The 21081-nt window shown below is 44.1% G+C and overlaps 1 protein-coding gene across 3 annotated transcripts in view; it reads right to left on the bottom strand.

The window, feature by feature from the left end:
- The window catches only part of SHPRH (SNF2 histone linker PHD RING helicase), a 299247-nt gene that overhangs the window by 159680 nt on the left and 118486 nt on the right, over positions 1-21081 (bottom strand). For all 3 annotated transcript variants that reach the window (XM_033937312.1, XM_033937311.1, XM_033937310.1), the window contains 4 exons: positions 13740-13818; positions 5428-5591; positions 4743-4999; positions 1504-1625 (listed from right to left, as the gene is read on the bottom strand). In XM_033937312.1, the coding sequence (XP_033793203.1) occupies positions 1504-1625; positions 4743-4999; positions 5428-5591; positions 13740-13818 (622 nt within the window). The remainder of the gene's footprint in view (positions 1-1503; positions 1626-4742; positions 5000-5427; positions 5592-13739; positions 13819-21081) is intronic.

Genomic DNA, 21081 nt, shown 5'->3' with positions numbered 1-21081 from the left:
TTTTAGTCGCTATTCTCTAGACCCTTTTGAGTAGTACTGTGTCCTTCTTCATGTATGGTGACCAGTGCTGGACGCAGGATTCCAGGTGAGTGCATATCATGGGCCGGTATAGCGGCATGATAATCTTCTTCGATCTGTTTGCGATCCCCTTATTAATCATTCCTAGCATTCTGTTCTCCCTTTTCGCTGCTGCCTCGCATTGCACAGATGGCTTCATCGACTTGTCGACCAGTAATAGGAAAAGGATGTTTATTCTTTCAGTTAGTACCAGGACTGGGGAGTGCCATATATTATATGACAGCTGATTTAAAATAAACTCTAAGAAACCATTTTTACAACTTAGTTACAGAAACTGATGCAAGAATGAAAGGTCAAGGCTAGTAAATAGACAAGTTTAAAAAATGGCTTTTGGCAAATTTCTAAGGATAGACCCATTAACTGTTACATAACATAAATCTTTATTTATATACCACGAAAGCCTTTCGGTTCGAGGCGATTTACAGGAAAAATGGCTGAGGAGAGTCAACGAGCTAAATCAATGGAGAAAGGACTGAAAATTGTATAGATCACATAGAGGAAGTTTAAGCAGGATTTTATAAGGAGGGAGGTACTATGCAGACAGGATTGCTCTTACTTCTGGGTGCTCGGTACATCCAGGCGGTATGGACTTGCAGATTCATTTACACTGCTCTGTTCTTTGGTAAGGGTATGGACATGATATCCTGCCTTTCTGTGGTACATGCAAGCACTGTTTCTCTGTACCTAGAGGGCTCACAATCTTAAGTTTTTGTAATTGAGGCAATGGAGCGTTTAGTCACTTGCCCAGGGTCACAAGGAGTCACAGTGGGAACTGAACTTATTCTACCAGGTTAGCGAAAGACACGGGGACAAATTTGTCCCCTTCCCCGCAGGAACTCAATTTCCCCGTCCTGTCCCCATAAGTTTTGTCACTATCCCATTCCTGTAAGCTCTGCCTTAACCGCACAAGCCTCAAACACTTATGATTTTAAAGTGTTTGAGGCTTGCAGGAATGAGGCAGGGACGGGACGATAAAAAGAGTTCCCATGAGGACAGGAAAAAATTTGTCATTCTCTACCATTAGGCTACTCAGTGATGTCACCCTTATATGAGGGCATGATATCCTGCTCGCCTTTGAATAACCTATGCTACCACCAGAATGCATTTGAGTTTGAATTCTGAAAACTTGCGTAACTGAGGTTGACTGCTGCCAGACAACAGCTGCTGGCATGGACACATGGATAAGAAATCAATGAATCTAGAGCTGAATCATAAGTTGGTAATCATGGAGGTGGTAATTGGTCAAAACTAACTTTGGTTTGCCAGTAAAGGAAGCATAAAGTAAGAATATTAAAGGGATGAAGGTCTGCAAGAGCTTTTGGCTTGTAGGCAGGCATAGCAGGTTCTTTGACAAATTTCTCACACTTCCACTAATAGCAAGGGAATGTATTCCTTGAGGCAACTCACAATTGTAGCCATCATTACCTTTAATGATGTGGATGCCAGCCAAGCCATTGAGTGCACACACCAGTTGCCGGTGTGCCTCCTCACTTTCTGTTCGGCATTTTTTCTGGAGGGACGTCAACAGCTCTTCCATGGTCATGGTGCTAGAGTGAGGAGAAGACAGACAGATTATATAATCTAGTAGGGATTAAGCACTGGTCAAGGGAAAAGAAAGCAGCATCAATTTCTAGTAGGATTGCAAAGAAATTTAGTATTAAAAATAAGATTTCAAATATTTCAATTGTCCCTTAAAAAGAGATTTATACTAATATTTTGGACATCTTAATATTACTCTGAATACTCGTACTTCTCCGGAGCTTCACTTGCTGTAAGATCCTGCTGTAGATAGAAACATAGAGTATGATGGCAGAAAAGGGCCGTCGGCCCAATAAGTCTGCCCACTCAAAGAACCCTCCTTCAACAAGAACCCTCCTTCTAAGCATTTCCCCGGAGCGAATCCACATGTTTATCCCATCGTCTCTTAAAGTCGAGCGTGTTACTGGCCTCAGCTACCTGACATGGAAAACCATTCCATCGATCAACCACCCTTTCGGTGAAGAAGTATTTTCTGATGTCAGCATGAAATCTCTCACCCTTGAGTTTGAGCAGATGCCCTCTTATTGCCATGGGACCTGTGAGGAAAAAGATATCTTCCTTCACCTCAATACAGCCCGTGAGATATTTGAAGGTCTCTATCATGTCTCCCCTCTCTCTGCGTTCTTTGAGAGAATATAACTGCAGCCTGCTTAGATGTTCTTCATATGGGAGATCCTTAAGTCCTGAGACCATCTTGGTGGCCATTCATTGAACTGACTCCATTCTCTTCAGATCCTTTTGATAATGTGGCCTCCAAAACTGAACACAGTACTCCAGATGAGATCTCACCATGGACTTGTACAACGGCATTATAACTTCAGGCTTTCAGCTGATAAAACTTCTTCAGATGCAACTCAGCATTTGTCTAGCCTTGGCTGAAGCTTTCTCTACCTGATTGGCAGTTTTCATATCTTCACTAATGATTACACCCAGGTCCCGTTCTTTGACAGTTCTTGTTAAGTTTTCACCATTCAGGGTGTATATTCTGCAGGGGTTACCTCTACCAAGGTGCATAACCTTACACTTTTTGGCATTAAAACTCAGTTGCCAAGTATTAGACAATTGTTCCAGTAGACGTAGGTCCTGCCTCATAGTGTCGGGCACGGTTGCTCTGTCGGGCTCGGTTGCGCTGCCCACAACGTTGCATAGCTTAGCATCATTGGCAAATAATGTAATTTTACCTCGAAGTCCCTGAGGCAGACCCCTTACAAAGATATTAAATAGTATTGGACCCAAGACCGAGCCCTGCGGCACTCCACTGGTCACTTCCGACGTTTCTGAAGGAGTACCATTTACCACCACCCTTTGAAGTCTACCACTAAGCCAGTCTTTAACCCATGCAGTCAATGTTTCTCCTAGTCCCATCGTATTCATCTTGTTTAATAACCTAGGGTGTAGGACAGTATCAAAAGCCTTACTGAAGTCTAAATACACGATATCCAGGGACTCTCAACCATCCAGTTGTTTCGTTACCCAGTCAAAGAAGCTTATCAGATTGGATTGAAAAGACCTTCCCTTCTTAAATCCATGCTGATGGGGATCCCTCAGTCTTTCGTCATCCAGAATCATATCCAATCTGTTCTTAATCAACGTTTCTATAAGTTTACACACTATTGATGTGAGACTCACCGGTCTGTAATTTTCAGCCTCTGACCTGCATCCCTTTTTGTAGAGTGGAATGATGTTAGCAGTTTTCCAGTCCAAGGGGACTTTTCCCTTGCTTAGGGAAAGATTGAAAAGTGTGGCTAATGGCTCTGCCAGGATATCTCTCAATTCCTGAAGAACTCTGGGGTATAGATTATCCGGTCCCATGGCTTTGTTCACTTTTAGCTTCAATAGCTCGCGGTAGACGTTGCTCGCGGTAAATTCAAAATCCCGGAACAGGTACTCCGAGCACCCCCTTGTCTGTAGCTGCGGTCCGGATCCTGGCGCCTAGATGTAGATGTATAACTTCTTATTAATGGAAGAAACTTAATGTAACACTAGAAAGTTGACATCATGAGAGGAATCCTGCTCCTTACTAGTGATCCAAATAGTTTAGTGCAACAAGACCTTTTAGGCCAAAGATATCAAACTCATTTTGAAGTCAGGCTACATTAGAAAAAGCATATATTAAGTGGGTCAATGTGTGTGCGTAGAGAGGGGGGGAGGAGAGGTTGAGGAAGCAGGGCTATGCATTCATTTGCATACTAAACTATAAATATAAGTAAAATAAAAGTTTACATCTAATATTACTTGTTCACCCATTAATTCCTTCCTTCTCTGGGTCTATCCATATCTCTTTCCTACCCAAGCATTCACTTTCCCAATTCACTTTCCCTATTTGCAGCGAAAGCTAAGAAAGCAAATAGGTTAGGAATTATTAGGAAAAGAATGGAAAACAAAAATAAGAATGTTATAATGGCTTTGTATTGGTCCATGGTGCGACTGAACCTCAAATACTGTGTGCAATTTTGGTCACCACATCTCAAAAAAGATACAGTGGAATTAGAAAAAGTACAGAGAAGGGCAATAAAAACGATAAAGGGGATGAGACAACTTCTCTATGAGGAAAGGCTAAAGTGGCTAGGGCTCTTGGAGAAGAGATGGCTAAGGGGAGAATTTTATAGAGGTTTATAAAATAGTGAGTAGAGTGGAATGGGTAGAAGTGAATTGCTTATTTACCCTTTCCAAAAATACTAGGATTAGGGGGCATGCAATAAAACTATAAAGCAGCATATTTAAAACAAACTGGAAAAAATATTTCTTCACTCAATGTGTAATTAAATGCTGGAATTTGTTTCCAGAAAATGTGGTGAAAGCAGTTAGCTTAGCATGGTTTAAAAAAAGATTTGGTTAATTTCCTAAAAGGAAATTCCATAATCCATTATTAAAATGGACTTGGGAAAATCCACTGCTTATTTCTAGAATAAGCAGCATAAAATCTGTTTTACTCTTTTGGGATCTTGCTAGGTACTTGTGACCTGGATTGGTCACTGTAAGAAACTTTTCAAACCACCCTTGTAGTTATTTTCAAAAGGCCATAATTTTATAGAAGTCCAGATACCTCTACATATTCTCTCTCTTTCCATGTCAAAACTCAGTGCAGTCCTTCTGATTCACACTCAGCAGGACAAGAGGATTACCTTTTCTGTATAGGGAGAAACTCTCCTCGCACTGCCTGAGGATGGCAGCAAGCCTGCCTCAGCCTGAGTAGTGGGTACAGGATGGAAGTAACTGTCCTCCTATCCAGGCTGCCCAGTTTCAGGGTCCAGTCAGAAATCTTCCGCAGCTTTGCCAAGGCATCCTGGCAGCAGACCTCATGCTGCCGGTGATAGAAATGGCGTTCCACAGGGGAAAAATGAAGCCAGTGAACATCCTCTGTCTGAGGAGGAATCTGGATCTGGAAGAATATGGAAAACACATTTAAAAAAAATCATGCCCATGAAAGCTGCAAAAAAAATAAAAAAAGGCACATTACAGGTGATATTTTACTAAGCAACTCTGGTGGGCCCTAACTCCAAAAGATATTTCCCAAAGAGAAACCCTTTAGCCTGTTTTACAGAGCCACGCTAGTGGCTGCAATGGCCCTGAAGCCCATAGAGATTTAAAGGGCTTTGGGGCTGTTGCTGCGCAGCTTTGTAAAACATGCTGTAAGACTCTTTATTCATTTAACCTGAGAGAGCTGCATTTTGATCGGTTTTGTTTCTCTCTATGCCACTATGTATATTAAATCTGGATTTACATGCCACCCAGGCTATGTTTTCTCTAGTACAGAACAATTTCCCACTCCTTAAGAATAGTCAGAAGTGAAAGAAAATGAATGCACACCTGGTCGATCACATCCTTCTTTGCTGATCTCCACAGTATCTTAGCAATGAGGTGAAAGAGAGGCATGGGGTTTTTCCTGCAATAAGGTCGATACAAAAGCTGATCCCACCAGTGTTTCACCCAAAATGGGTCAAAGCCTAAAAACAGTACTAAGCCATATAAATCTAGAGAGAAAGAAAGCAGAATTTGTTACATACTAGCCAACAACTTCTCTGCACTATAAAGGCGGTGACATCTAAAATTAGAAGATAACATTCCTGAAATGCAAGTTTGAACCTTTCTTCTGCCAGAAAATGATCCACCATGTGTCCTATGTGTCTGTTGTAATTAGACTATAAGCTCTTTCGATCAGAGGCCATCTCTTGCATGTTTAATGTACATTGCTGTGCGCATCTGGTAGCATTAGAGAAATAATAAATAGTAGCTGTAGTAGTGTAACCCCTAGAATGCAATAGAACAATTTTGCATTGTGCTCAAATGCAACTGAAAACCAAAAATGATATAAAAACTTAAATGCCTGCATGCATTTTGATGTGCTGTAGGTCCTGCCAATCCAATCTCATCAGCTTCTTTGACTGGGTGACAAGGAAGCTAGACTTGGGAGAGTCTATGGACATCGTGTACCTGGATTTCAGTAAAGCATTTGATAGTGTCCCACACCGCAGGCTGTTGAGCAAAATGAAATCGATGGGGTTAGGAGAAACACTAACTACTTGGGTCAATGATTGGCTAAGTGGAAGACTTCAAAGGGTAATGGTTAACGGTACCCTCTCTAAAACTTCGGAGGTGACCAGCGGAGTACAGCAGGGTTCAGTCCTGGGCCCACTCCTTTTCAACATATTCATAGGGGATCTGACTCAGGGGCTTCAGGGTAAAATAACATTATTCGCCGACGACGCTAAACTATGCAATACAGTAAGTGAATGTAATTTACAGGATAGTATGGCACAGGACCTGCTTACATTGGAAAGATGGTCCTCGACCTGGCAGCTGGGCTTCAACGCTGGGAAATGCAAGGTTATGCACCTCGGTAGCGGTAATCCATGCAGAAATTACACCTTGAATGGAGAAACTTTAACTAGTACTTCGGCGGAACGAGACCTAGGAGTAATCATCAGTGCAGACATGAAAACTGCCAATCAAGTGGAGAAAGCTTCATCTAAAGCAAGGCAGATGATGGGATGTATCAGTAGAAGCTTTGTCAGCAAGAAGCCTGAAGTCATAATGCCATTGTACAGAACTATAGTGAGACCTCATCTGGAATACTGTGTACAATTCTGGAGGCCACATTACCGTAAAGATGTGCTTAGAGTTGAGTCGGTTCAACGGATGGTCTCCAGGAGGATCTCGGGTTTCAAAGGTCTCTCGTACAAGGAGAGACTAAACAAACTACAGCTCTACACTCTAGAAGAACGTAGGGAGAGGGGAGACATGATTGAGATATTTAAATACATCACAGGACGTATCAAGGTGGAAGATGATATCTTCTTTCTCAGGGGACCCTCTGTCACCAGAGGGCATCCGCTCAAACTCAGGGGCGGGAAATTTCATGGCGACATCAGGAAGTACTTCTTCACAGAAAGAGTGGTTGACCGTTGGAATGAGCTTCCAGCGCAGGTGATCGAGGCCAGCAGCGTGCTGGACTTTAAGAATAAATGGGATACCTATGTGGGATCCCTACGAGGGTCGAACGGGAACATCAGTCGCTATGTATAGACTTAAGAGGATGGGTCAGCAGACTTGATGGGATGATCGAGACCTGCATTGTGTTGGACTTTAAGAATAAATGGGACTTTAAAAATAAATGGGATGCCTATAGGGGATCCCTAAGAGAGTCAATCTGAATAAATAGTCACTAGGTATAGACTTAAGAGGAAGGGACAGTAGGGTGGGCAGACTTGATGGGCTATAGCCCTTTTCTGCCATCATCTTCTATGTTTCTATGTGTCGTGCTTAGACACTGAGGAACTAAGGCCAATGCTAGGCAGACCTCTTTGGTCTGTGTCCCGCATATGGCAAGTCAGATTAGGATTTGCTGGATAGGGCTTTGGAGCAACTCCAGTAGTTGGGACATAAGGATAATGACAGTGTTGAGCAGACTTCGATTGTCTGTGTCCCGAAAATGGCAAAGAAAGATCAGGATCAAGTATATAAATAATTAGTTCATGTTTAAACCATGAGTTTGATTGTTATGCAGAATGGTTGGACTATGGATGGGCAGACTGGATGGGCCATTTGGCTTTTATCTACCATCATGTTTCTATGACTGTTTAAGTCTGCTATATTATTTATGTTAATATTCCTTCTTCCCTGGGCTTAAATGAAGAAGCCAAGACACTGGCTCAGGGTATGAAACCCCAAAGGTGCCAAGAGCCCACTTCACTGGCTCACCCTTCATAGTGAAAGTTGTCCACAAGCCTCTGACTGTCTCTGCTTTTCCTTCTCCCTTCTGAAAGCTTTCGTACAGATCAGATATCATGAATATGTTGAAATATGTTAGCCCTAGCAAAGGTAGCACAACCAAATTTTACATTAAAATATGACTGCAATTAGCGGTCTCCCTAGGAGAAGGGATCCAGAGGGAACTAGAATTTGGGCCACCAGAAAAAGGAATTAAAACATTTTTAAAAAACCAAACCCTATTTCTCACATTACCATAGCCATGAAGTTACAATCTCTGTATATGATTAAAAGCATGAACACATTTCTACCAATATATCTGAGGAAGGTGCTCCCAGAGGCAGGAAAAGGGCACCGGGTACTTTTCTCTTAGACAAAGTACCATTTATTTATTTATTTTTAAAATAATCTTTATTAAATTTTCCAACTACAATTGTGCATACAAATAATTCATGTACATATAATATTACAAGAAAAGCACAATAAACTTACATATACACTTCTCCCTCCGTATTCGCTGTGATAGGGGATTAACAGAACCGTAAATACAGAAAAACCGCAAATAACTTTTTCATATGTTATTTGCTGTTTTCTATTAAAAACCAAATCCAAACTACCCAAGTGGTCCAAATTATAAATAATCATATAAAGGATATAACCCACTAAATATGGAAAGTGCAACACAAACTTAAATCCTAATCCAGGAAAAGGCCTCAGAATTGGAGCCTACGCGTAGTCCTATCATGGACTGAACTGTCAGCGTAGTAAAGCACTCCACGCTCCAGTCATAGGCCAAAAAACCTGGAGTCTATAAAGTTTTTTTCTAACTAAATATTAATTTTTGTAAACTTTTTTTCTTTTTTCTCTCTAAGTTAAACCCTAAAAGTCCATATTAAAATATTCATATCAAAAATGTTCAATTAAATAATGATTTAAATAAACCTTCAGGGTGTATATTCTGCAGTTACTTTATTAACGTAGCCTCACTCTAACTAAATGTAGATGTTGCAGTTTCTTAAGGTTAGAGAAATGAAAGGCAACATAGTAGCAAATGGTCAAAAAGTCTCATAATTATTTTACAATTCACTTATCTTAAACGGTGTTCATTTGTAGCTTTAGGAGACAAGTCGCAGTCTAATGCCTGTGCACTGGCTATGCCGCCGACGCGGCAGCGTTTCGTGGACAATAATGTAAGTCCACTGCTTCAGGGCTAATAGCCAAAGTACATTAAGGCATCTCTTCTGGCTGAATCAAATACATAGATCTGCACTTCTGAAGTTGCGTCAGAGGAGACCTTTATGGGAGCCACACGCGACGTCAAGGCTCAGCTGCTTGTAGAAAGAAAATTTAGAAATCACCCGCAATGAAGGATTGTGCAGATCTATGTATTTGATTCAGCCAGAAGAGATGCCTTAATGTACTTTGGCTATTAGCCCTGAAGCAGTGGACTTACATTATTGTCCACGAAACGCTGCCGCGTCGGCGGCATAGCCAGTGCACAGGCATTAGACTGCGACTTGTCTCCTAAAGCTACAAATGAACACCGTATTATATGATTATTTCTATTAAAAACCATCATGAATTTAGTGAAACCGTGAATAACATGATGGGAGACCTGGTCTGTTCCTGAAGAAGAGGCAAAACACGGTGAAGAAAGTGCTGGGAATCAGTGATTTTCTCTGTAAACGCTTGGAATCAACGATTTCTCTATGCAAGCAGATATAATTTGGGGGGAGGAGCCAGCAAGCTAAAAACCGTAAATAATCAAAACCGCGAATGCTGAAATTGCAAATATGGATGGAGAAATGTAGCATTTTTAACTTGACAAGTAGGGAAAGCATGCAGAACATGGTTCTTGAAATTCTTTCCAACCCGCGCTTGTGTGTGTTCAGGCAATTTGTGGGGCAACTGACAGGGTGATAGCTTTGTGGAGGGGAAGCAATTAGAGGGGTAGTTGTTGCAGATAAGTCAGATTGCAGAGTGGTGGAGCAGTTACAAGGGGGTAGTTTTTAGAAATGGAGTAATTTGCAAGGTGGTTAAGCAGGTGCGGGAGATAAGTTTGTGAGTTGGTAGACAAGTTGTGGGTAGGTAGCTTTTGGAGTGGAACACTGATGAGGTAGTCTTTTTAAGGGATAGGGGCTGTTCACAGGATCATGGAATATCTGCAAAGGGATAGCTTTTTGGCAGTGCAAATTTTTTTGGGAGGAGGGGGAGAGGTAGAGAAAGGAGAGAACAGGAGTGAGGAAGTATAAAAAGAGGAATTCCATGTTATGGTTCACTGTATGAAAAAAGTTTCTATGCTACAGAAGCTGAACTCCTCCCACAGAAATGCATTGTGCCATTCTTCAAACTTGATGTGACTGTTCTTCCCTTATGCCACATTTCATCCTTTTCTACTAAATTTTCAGAGACTTATTTTGTACCTAGACTGTCAGACAGATGTTCGCAATCTCTTTTGCATAATCATTTCCAACTTCCAATAGATTGGAAAGAATAAAAACTAATGGAAAGTCTAGAATAACAACTTTGTAACAAAGTAGGAAGTATGACAATTGTCCCTTTATAAGAAATCAATATTAAACCACCACAAGAAGCAGAAGTCACTTTTTGTCAGCCAAAATGTTACAGCAAGAGCAGAAACTAATGGACAAGCAACAATGTAGGTGAGAAGTCAAATTTTGGTTCACAGCCTTGTGATAAGGGCTGGTAAAATGTATTCAGAGCCCCTGAAAGAGAATCCTAACAACCACTCAAGGGCTACACTTACTGGCTGGCTTCAAGAGAGTATTTGGAAGGGGGTCTGAAGAGGACCACAGTCTAGTCAAAGTGTTGTTTCTGCAATAACAAGACTAGACACAGAGAATGACAAGAAATTAAAAAAAACATACAAGGTAGCAATGAATGTAGTAGAATCGTAAGTCAAATAATTTAAAAAAATCATTTTAAAAAACTTTTCACAGTTGTTCGTTTGAACGCTCCCAGAGTCCCACATGCATCAGTAAGTGTCCTTCCCAGAAATTTTTGCCAGCCAGATGACATGAAGGAGTAGCTAGGTGAGGCTATTTATAAATGTAATGACATTTAAAGTACACATATAATCCAGGACAAAGGGAAAAGCTATAACAAATTGCCAGTCTTATTATACACAGAGATAGATAGATGTGTGTGATTTTTGTACCAAATATATAGATTTATAGAGATAAATATGTATACAGACAAATGAGTGAAAAATGCAAAACAATTATCTCCTTGACAATCCTCCATGGCATCTCTTATATAGTTCCACCATTCTCAGCATCAACCCTACCTCCATCCTTGTAGCCTCGCATCTCCCCACGCTGTCTCTCCATCTTACCCTTGTAACCTGACATCTTCCAATATCATCCAGCATAACTCTGTCCCCAGTTTAGGAGGTGAATAACTTTTTGAGCATGAAAGAGGAGCAGGACTTGGGTGTGATAGTGTGTGATGATCTTAAGGTGGCCAAACAGGTTGAAAAGACAATGGTGAAAGCTACAAGGATGCTAGGGAGCATAGGAAGAGGTATGGCCAGTAGGAAAAAGCAGGTATTGATGCCCCCGTACAAGACTCCGGTGAGACCTCATTTAGAATATTGTGTACAGTTCTTGAGTCTGCACCTTCAAAAAGATAAACAGGATGCAGTCAGTCCAGAGGAAGGTTGTGGTCTTTATCATAAGGCATATATGTTTTTGGTGAATTCATTATTTAATTATTAGTTTCTCCTATATTTTTATTTCTTTTTTATAAGGCATACAAGGACAGACTTAAAGATCTCAATATGTATACTTTGGAGGAAAGACAGGAGAGGAGAGATATGATACAGAGGTTTACATTTTTTTAATATTTTATTTTGCACCATTCCTGGAGATACAGCAATACCAGGTTGATGTGTGGAGTGGATGAAGCACATGAGGTGAGTCTCTTTCATTTGAAAGAAAACTCCTGAATGAGAAGGCATAGGATGAAGTTAAGAGGTGATAGGCTCAAGAGTAATCTAAGGAAATACTTTTTTATAGAAAGGGTGGTAGATGCAGGGAACAGTCTCCCGGAAGATGTGGAAGAAACAGAGACTGTGTCTGAATCCAAGAAAATGTTGGATAGGCACGTGGGATCTCTTAAGGAAAGGAGATGATAGTAGATGCTGTGGATGGGCAGACTGGATGGGCCATTTGACCTTATCTGCCATCTTGTTTCTATGTTTCCTTTCCCTTACCTCCTATGGTCCAGCATTTCTGTTTCTTGCTGTTCTCCACTTTACCCCCCCCCTCCCAATGGTCCAACATCTCTTTTCTCTTCCTTCCCACCCACTGTCCAGGATCTTGTTCTCCCTCCCATCCAACCTAAGCCACAGCATCTCTCCTTCCCCTTGCTATCTGGTATCTCTCCCTTCATGATTACAGCTTGCATAATGAGAATCCATTCCTGGTCCTGCTCGGTACAGATGAAATTGAATGAATCAAAAACAAAATTATTCTGGCTCGGCCCAAAATTAGAACACCTGCCCACCCTCTTCGCACTACCCTCAGGCGCTGCACTGTAGCTTGAGTTTTCAAGCAAGGTCCTTGGCATCATTATCGATTATTTTCTCTCCCTCAATGACCACCTCAACTCCTTGGCTAAATCATGCTTTTTCAGCCTCCACATGCTGAGGAAAGTAAGATCCTATTTTCGCTAACATTTTGCCGTCCTTGTCCAATCCATTATCCTCTCCAAACTAGACTACTGCAATGCCATCTACTTAAGCCTATCAAAAAAAAGTCTTCAAAGACTCCAGCTAATTCAGAATACTGCAGCCAAGTTGATCTTTGCAAAACGCAAGTCTGACCATGTCTCCCCACTCCTAGCAAAACTTCACTGGCTCCCAGTGATTTCCAGAATCCATTTCAAATGCTCCTGCCTGGCTTTCAAGATCATTCAAGGCATCCTTCCTCCCTTAATCCCACTATCTTATAACTCCTCGAGTTCTGACTCTACCAGACCCACCCAAAGGTATAAACTATCCTTCCTCTCTCTATACGGTATTCGCAATGCAGGCAAACTGGGAAAATCCCTTCTCTTCAGAATCACAGGTCTTTGGAACGACCTTACTACCCCGCTGCGGAACCTGGGCTCCCTCCAATTATTCCACAAGCAACTGAAAACCTGGTTTTTCACTAAAATGTAATTCTATCCCACCTTACTCTTCTCTTCTATATATAAGTTCATGTAAACCTTTTTTTTTCCCCTTCTCTTCCTATATTTTAAGTTCTTGTAAACCGTGCCGAGCTCCACATCCGTGGAGATGATGCAGTATATAAACTTAAGGTTTAGTTTAGTTTATACCCTTTCCCTCTTCCTCTCCTCGATTTGTTCTCTCTCCCTTCACATCTCTCTCTCTCTCTCAAGCTCCTCCTCAGTCTACCTTAAAACCTATTTTTACTTTTCAATGTTGCCAGCAGTGACAATGATTCACACACACACTGCCTACGGGGATAGAGGGGTATAGATAGGGGGCTACTGCGCAGGTCCTGGACCTGTTGGGCCGCCGCGTGAGCGGACTGCTGGGCACGATGGACCTTGGGTCTGACTCAGTGGAAGCAATGCTTATGTTCTCCTCTGATGCAACTTCCTTTTCCAGGTAGGCAGGGTGAAACGGAAGGAAAGCTGCCACTGCTCTTTAGAAGACAAGTTTTACGGTAAGATGGGGGAAGGAGTGCAGAGGGAGAGATAAGGTATCACAGTTGTGGGAGGAGATTTAAGGGAGAGATATTGACAGTTAGTAATATTAGCCAAGTAGTGGTCCCATTCAAAAGGTCCTAGGGAGAACACTGTCAGCCTTCAACAACTGATTGCATAGCATTCACCAATAAATAAAAGATGTGCTTTGAACTGATCCTTGTAAACTATTTCACCTTCTAATCCTCGCTGTACCGGAGTACCAGTGACACACCAGCGATTGATTCCACTCAATCGCAAAGCCATTTCAGCAGCCTAAGAAAAGAGAATAAAGAATGGACAAATATATGAATAAACAAATTCTATTGCATTTAGGTTTCAACAAATACATTAATTTATGAAATGCTCCATCTTCTCTCACTAATTTCTTCATGCCTAAAAAGGAGAAATTAGGTTCTCACCAGCTAATTTTCTCTCTGTTAGCTTGTAGACTGGTATAGTCCTTACGAATGGGTTATATGCTTCACTGCTACCAGCAGGTGGAGACTGAGCACAAACTTGTATATCAGGCTAGAATCTGCCCAGCAACTCAGTCTGCCGAATAGCTAAGTAGAATCTAGGAAAGGCTTCAACTGAAAACAGTATAACACACTCCGAACAGGAGTGGAAAAAACAACAAATATTTATAAACTACTATTGGCACATGTGTAGAACTTAATCCTGGTATAGAAAACATCCCTATAGCTCACCAGCTAAGCCAGCTGAGCCATAGCCGCTGTTCTTACTTCTCCCCGTCTCTAGAAAAATTCTAGAACCCGCAGAAAAAACAAAATCTGCACGCAAGCAAAACAAAAGACCGTAATCACAGCACAAAGTCAGACAGGGTGGAGGACTATACCAGTCTACAAGCTAACAGAATGAAAATTAGCAGGTAAGAACCTGATTTCTCCTTCTGTATCACTTGGTAGACTGGTATAGTCCTTACGAATGGGACGTACCAAAGCAGTACCCATTAAGGGTGAGACCCCCAAAGGGCCGACACCAGAACATGTTCACCGAATACCACGTCCCGAAGCGCATGAACAGCCACACGGTAGGAATGCAGAGAAGACCAAACTGCAGCCTTGCAAATATCCACTGGAGGCACCAGAGAAGATTCAGCCCAAGAAGCTGCCTGATCCCTAGTGGAATGAGCCTTAAGAAATTCTGGAACAGGCTTCTTCTTCAGAAGATAAGCGGAAGCAATAGTCTCCTTTATCCAGCGCACAATAGTAGCCTTAGAAACGCCATCCCCCTTACGAGGACCTGCTAGAAGGACAAAGAGATGATCTGATTTCCTGATCTCCTGGGTCCTCTGCACATAAGAGCGAAGGACTCGACCGACATCCAACTTGCGCAGCTGTCTCTGCTCAGAAGAGCCCTCCCAGCTATCCAAAACCAGGAGGACCACTGCCTGATTGGCAGAAAGGAAGGAACAGGCCTCAAGACAACCTGCTCCCTAGAAAACTCCAAAAAGGGAACCCTACAAGAGAAAGCCTGCAGCTCAGAAACACGTCTAGCTGAAGTAATAGCCACCAAGAAGACAGCTTTAAGAGTAAGGTCATTCAAAGAGCAGTCGCCCAACGGTTCAAAAGAAGGGCGCACTAGAACTGACAGAACCAGATTCAGATCACAAGATGGAACAGAGGGTCCTATGGGAGGCTTGATCAACTTGGCCACCCGCAAGAAGCGGATCACATCAGGAATGATAGTCAAACGCTGACATTTCAATGACCCCCCAAAAGGCTGATAAGGCCGGAAGCTGAACCTGTAGAGAAGACCAAACCAGGCCATCCTGCAAGAACTCTAAGATGTTAGGCAGGGAAGCGTGAAAAGATACCACTCCACGCACATCACACCACACCACTTCTCAAATAGACGCCAAACCCTCACATAAGCCCGAAAGGTGGAAAGCCTCTGGGACCCCAAGAGTTGATATCACTTTAATATGAATACCCCTTCTTACCTAGGCGACCCCTTTCAAGAGCCAAGCCATAAGACAAATGGGACCCAGATTGAACATTGGAATGGGACCCTGAGTTAAGGATCTGCCACCAAATGCCTCACCAGATCCACATATCACAGTCGTTGAGGCCAATCTGGAGCCACCAGAATCACGAGGCCAGGATGGCGAATTATGCGGAGAAGAACCTTGTCCACTAATGGCCATGGCGGGAACAAATACAACAGCCCCTCCGTTGGCCATGGTTGAACCAGAGCATCCAGGCCCTCAGCCTGACTGTCTCTGCGACGACTGAAGAAGCGGGGAGTTTTGGCACTGACACTTGTGGCCATCAGGTCCATGAGGGGCTGACCCCAAGACTGCACTATCAACTGAATATTCTCCACTCCTGATATGTCTTGAAGGTGCAATTCCGCCAAGACCATGAGCAGAGTCGCCTCCTGTGCCCCCAAAGTACTCTTGGTGCCCCCCTGATGATTGACATAGGCCACTGCTGTGGCATTGCCCGACAGAACCCCGACTGACTTGCCCATCAAAAAGGACTGAAAGGCTAACAACACCAGATGGATGGCTCTGGTCTCCAAAACACTGATCGACCAAGAAGCCTCCTCTGTGGACCAGGTGCCCTAAGCTGAGTGACCTAGGCACTGAACTCCCCAACCGAGAAGACTGGCATCCGTGAGCAGCATCGCCCACTGCGGCTGATCCAGACTCGCTCCTTGTACAAGATGGGTTTGGAGCCACCAACGAAGACTGCCCCGAGCTAAGCCCAGAAGCAGAACAGGGTGATCCAGACTGTGCCTCTGAGGTGACCACCTCCGAAGAAGAGCATACTGAAGAGGACGCATATGGGCCCTCGACCACCTCACTACATCGAGGGAAGTCGCCATCGACCCCAAGACTTGGAGGAAATCCTGTGCCCAAGGACACCCGGACGCAGGCGAATCTGAGATTGCAATTTGCTTACCCAGGCCTCCGGAAGGAAGACCTTCCCCAAGAAGGTGTCGAACAGCATGCTTAGATACTCCAGGCACTGAGAGGGAGACAGACGGCTCTTGGCAAGATTGGCTACCTATCCCAGCATCTGCAAAAACTCCACCACCCGAGCCATGACCCGGGTGCTCTCCCATAACGACTTCGCTCGAATCAACTAGTCGTCCAGGTAGGGATGAACTAGAATGCTCTCTTTGTGCAACACCGCCATGACAACCACCATCACCTTGGAGAATGTTCGTGGAGCCGTGGCCAAAACAAAGGGAAGTGCACAGAACTGATAATGTTACCCCAAGATTGCAAAGCACAGGAAGCGATGATGGGAGGCCTGAATAGGAATGTGCAAGTAGGCCTCGGTCAGATCTAGAGAGGTCAGAAACTTCCCCAGCTGAACCACCAGAATCACAGACCGCAGAGTTTCCATGCGAAAGGAAGGCACGTAAAGAACCCTGTTGACCCCCTTCAAATCCAGGATGGACCGAAAGGTCCCTTCTTTCTTTGACACCATAAAGTAAATCCAGTACCAACCTGTGCCCCACTCCCATGGGGGAACTGGAACCACCACGTGGAGATCCAACAATCTTTAAAGGGTCTGGCGAAAGGCCTGCTGCTTCCACACTACCTGCGAGGGAGAAGCAAGAAAACAATTTGGCAAAATCCAGAGCATAACTGTCCTGAATCACCTCCTGAATCCACTGATTGGACGTGATGTCTGCCCACTTTGGATAAAAATCCCGCAGCCGGGCACCCACCGGAACCAAGACGGGCACCGGCAAGGAGTCATTGGGCAGGATGGGTGGCAGGGGACCCGGCGGAGGCACTACCTGCACCCCGGCGGGCCCCACGAAACGACTACATGCGCTGGAAGAACCTGCTTCTAAAGAGCCCAGGAGACTGAAAAGAGGCAGCCCCTTGATCAGGGCGGAAACGGCAGAAATCACACCCACGAGCAGCGCCTCCTCGAGTCAGCAGCCTAGGCCTATCCTCAGGTAAACGAGGCACTTTAGAATCAGTGCGTCTGAACCAACCTGTCCAGGTCTTCACCAAACAAGAAAGATCCCTTAAAAGGAAACTTTGTCAACTTAGCTTTGGACACCGAGTCTGCCAACCAAGCGCGAAGCCACAAGGTAAGGCGAGCTGTCACTGCAAACGCCAACGACTTGGCAGAAGCTCGCAAGAGGTCATACATGGCATCTGAAAGATAAGAAGCACCCAATTCAATCTTTGCCATCTCGCGCTTGAGAAATTCCCAATCCTCAGTTTTACAGTCAAGGACATGCTCAGCCCAGGGAAAACACGCCCAAGCCACCAGCCCACTACACATCACTGCTTGGACCACCAGAGCTGTCACATCAAAACTCTGTTTAAGGAGGGACTCCAACTTACGCTCCTCCGGTCCTTCAAGGCCGTACCATCCTCAACAGGCACGGTATGCTTCTTAGAGATGGCCGAGACCATCCTATCCACAACAGGCGACTTCAGAGTGTTCCTACCCCCTTCAGGAATGGGATACAGGCGGGCCATGGAGCGCGCAAAATAAAAGGGAGCTTCCGGCACCTGCCACTGTGCAAGCATAATGTCCCGAATATCTTGATGCATAGGAAAAGAGCGGGAAGCAGAGCGTATCCCCTTAAGCAATGGGTTCACCGTACGCGAGGGCTCCGACATGGTATCCTCAAAGTGCAAAACTGAGGAAACCTGAAGAATTAGCTCATGAAGCTCTTCCTGCTGAAAAATGTGCACCACAGACGCATCTTCGCCAGCAGAGGGCTGATCGAATCCCTCATTGGCAGAATCTGACCCCCCAAGAGGATCCTGGAAATCTCTCCAAGGGTCCAGGTTCTCATCAATTACATCTTGCTCCTCTGGGCAAAAATCCCCATCCCAAGAGACCCTCGGGCATTTGGATGAGAGAGGAGTAGAGGGGGGCAAAACCGCTGCTGCCACACCGGGAAATCCCACCCCCCCTCCCTGAGATCCCTGGAGTGAAAGTAGTGGGACCGTTGGGAAACGGCGATCATAATATGATCAAGTTCAAGGTTGAAATAGGAATACCGAAAGGAAAGAGAACCATAGCGACAACTTTCAACTTTAGGAAAGGACACTACGAAGCAATGAGGGAAATGGTAAGGAAGAAACTTAGGAACACTTCCAAGAAATGGCAGACGGCAGAACATGCCTGGTCTTTTTTCAAGGACACGGTGAGCAAGGCACAAAATCTGTATATCCTCAGATTGAGAAAGGGGTGCAAAAAGAGTCGAACAAAAGACCCGGCATGGATAACTAAAACAGTGAAGGAAATGGAAAAAAGACAAAACTGAGGAGAACTGGAAAGAGCACAGGAGGTATCAAAAAGAATGTCACCATGTGGTTTGAAAAGCCAAAAGAGAGTATGAAGACAGGCTAGCTAGGGAAGCATGAAATTTCAAACCGTTCTTTAGATATGTTAAAGGGAAGCAGCCAGCTAGGGAGGAGGTGGGACCGCTGGACGACCGAGACAGGAAGGGAGTGGTGAAGGAGGAGAAAGAAGTGGCAGAAAGACTTAACATGTTCTTTTCGTCTGTATTTACAAATGAAGGCACATCCAACAAACTGGAACCTAAGCAAATCTTCAATGGAGATCAAGCAGAAAAATTAATATCCATGGAAGTGAGCCTGGAAGACGTACGCAGGCAGATAGAAAAATTAAAAACTGACAAATCCCCGAGTCCGGACGGAATCCATCCAAGGGTTCTGAAGGAACTAAAGGAAACAATAGCGGAACTACCGCAGCAAATTTGCAATCTATCCCTGAAAACAGGCTTGATCCTGGAGGATTGGAAGATAGCCAACGTTATGCCCATCTTTAAAAAGGGATCAAGAGGCGACCCGGGAAACTACAGACCGGTGAGTCTGACCTCAGTTCCAGGGAAAATGGAGGAAAGCACTGATAAAAGACAATATTGATTAACATTTTGAAAGAAACAAACTTCTGATAACCAGCCAACATGGTTTCTGCAAGGGGAGATCGTGCCTAACCAACTTATTGCACTTCTTCGAGGGAAATAACAAACGGATGGACAGAGGAGACCCCATAGACATCATATATCTAGATTTCCAAAAAGCCTTTGACAAGGTACCCCATGAACGCCTACTTCGGAAACTGAAGAACCATGGGGTGGAAGAAGGTGTACATACATATATCAGAAACTAGTTGGCGGGTAGGAAACAGAGGGTAAGAGTAAAGGGCCACTACTCGGACAGGAGGAGGGTCACGAGTGGTGTTCCGCAGGGCTCGGTGCTTGGACTGCTGCTATTTAATATATTTATAAATGATCTAGAAACAGGGACGAAGTGCGAGAGAATAAAATTCGCGGATGACACCAAATTATTTAATGGAGCTCGGACTAAAGAGGACCACGAAGAATTGCAAAGGGACTTGAACAAACTAGGAGAATGGGCGACAAGATGGCAGATGAAGTTCAACGTTGAGAAATGTAAAGTACTACATGTGGGAAGCAGAAACCTGAGGCACAGCTATACGATGGGAGGGATGTTATTGAAGGAGAGTACCCAAGAAAGGGACTTTGGTAATGGTGGACATGACAATGAAGCCTACGGCACAGTGCGCAGTGGCCGCCAAGAGAGCGAATAATCAAGAAGCGTATAATGAAGAAGGGTATTACTACCAGAACAAAAGAAGTTATCCTGCCGTTATATCGGGCGATGGTGCGTCCGCATCTGGAGTAGTGCGTCCAATATTGGTTGCCGTACCTTAAGAAGGATATGGCAATACTTGAGAGGGTTCAGAGGAGAGCGACATATCTGATAAAAGCTATGGAAATCCTTTCATACGCTGAGAGATTAGAGAAACTGGGACTCTTTTCCCTGGAGAAGAGGAGACTTAGAGGGGATATGATTGAGACTTACAAGATCATGAAGGGCATAGAGAGAGTGGAGAGGGACAGATTCTTCAAACTTTCAAAAAATAAAAGAACAAGAGGGCATTCGGAAAAGTTGAAAGGGGACAGATTCAAAACAATGCTATGAAGTTTTTCTTTACCCAACATGTGGTGGACACCTGGAATGCGCTTCCAGAGGGCGTAATAGGGCAAAGTACAATACTAGGGTTCAAGAAAGGATTGGACAATTTCCTGTTGGAAAAGGGGATAGAGGGGTATAGATAGAGGATTACTGCACAGGTCCTGAACCTGCTGGGCCGCCGCGTGAGTGAACTGCTGGGCATGATGGACCGCAGGTCTGACCCAGCGGAGGCATTGCTTATATTCTTATGTTATGTTCTTAAGTTCTTATGACACGGAACCTCCAGCCGCCAGCACATAAAGCTTTACATAGTGCTAACAAACTCAGGGGGAAAAAACCCCGGCAGCCCTAAGGGACTCCCTGCCCCAGCAGGGGACCCTGCCATACTTTACCCCTGAATTTCCAGAACAGGGGGAAGGTCACCTGAAGTAACAGAAATGAAGGAGAAGGTTCCCGCCGAATTTGGACTTGAAACCGCCAAAATCAGAGCTCCTGCAGCCTGTTGTGTCTGAAAAGCCTAGGACTTTCCTGAACCCTGAAGCCGAGGAACTGACTGACAC

Source organism: Geotrypetes seraphini, chromosome 3 (assembly GCF_902459505.1).
Source record: "Geotrypetes seraphini chromosome 3, aGeoSer1.1, whole genome shotgun sequence".
NCBI lineage: Eukaryota > Metazoa > Chordata > Amphibia > Gymnophiona > Dermophiidae > Geotrypetes > Geotrypetes seraphini.
The sequence above is the reverse complement of the archived record's forward strand: the minus strand, read 5'-3'. Positions and strand labels throughout refer to the sequence as shown.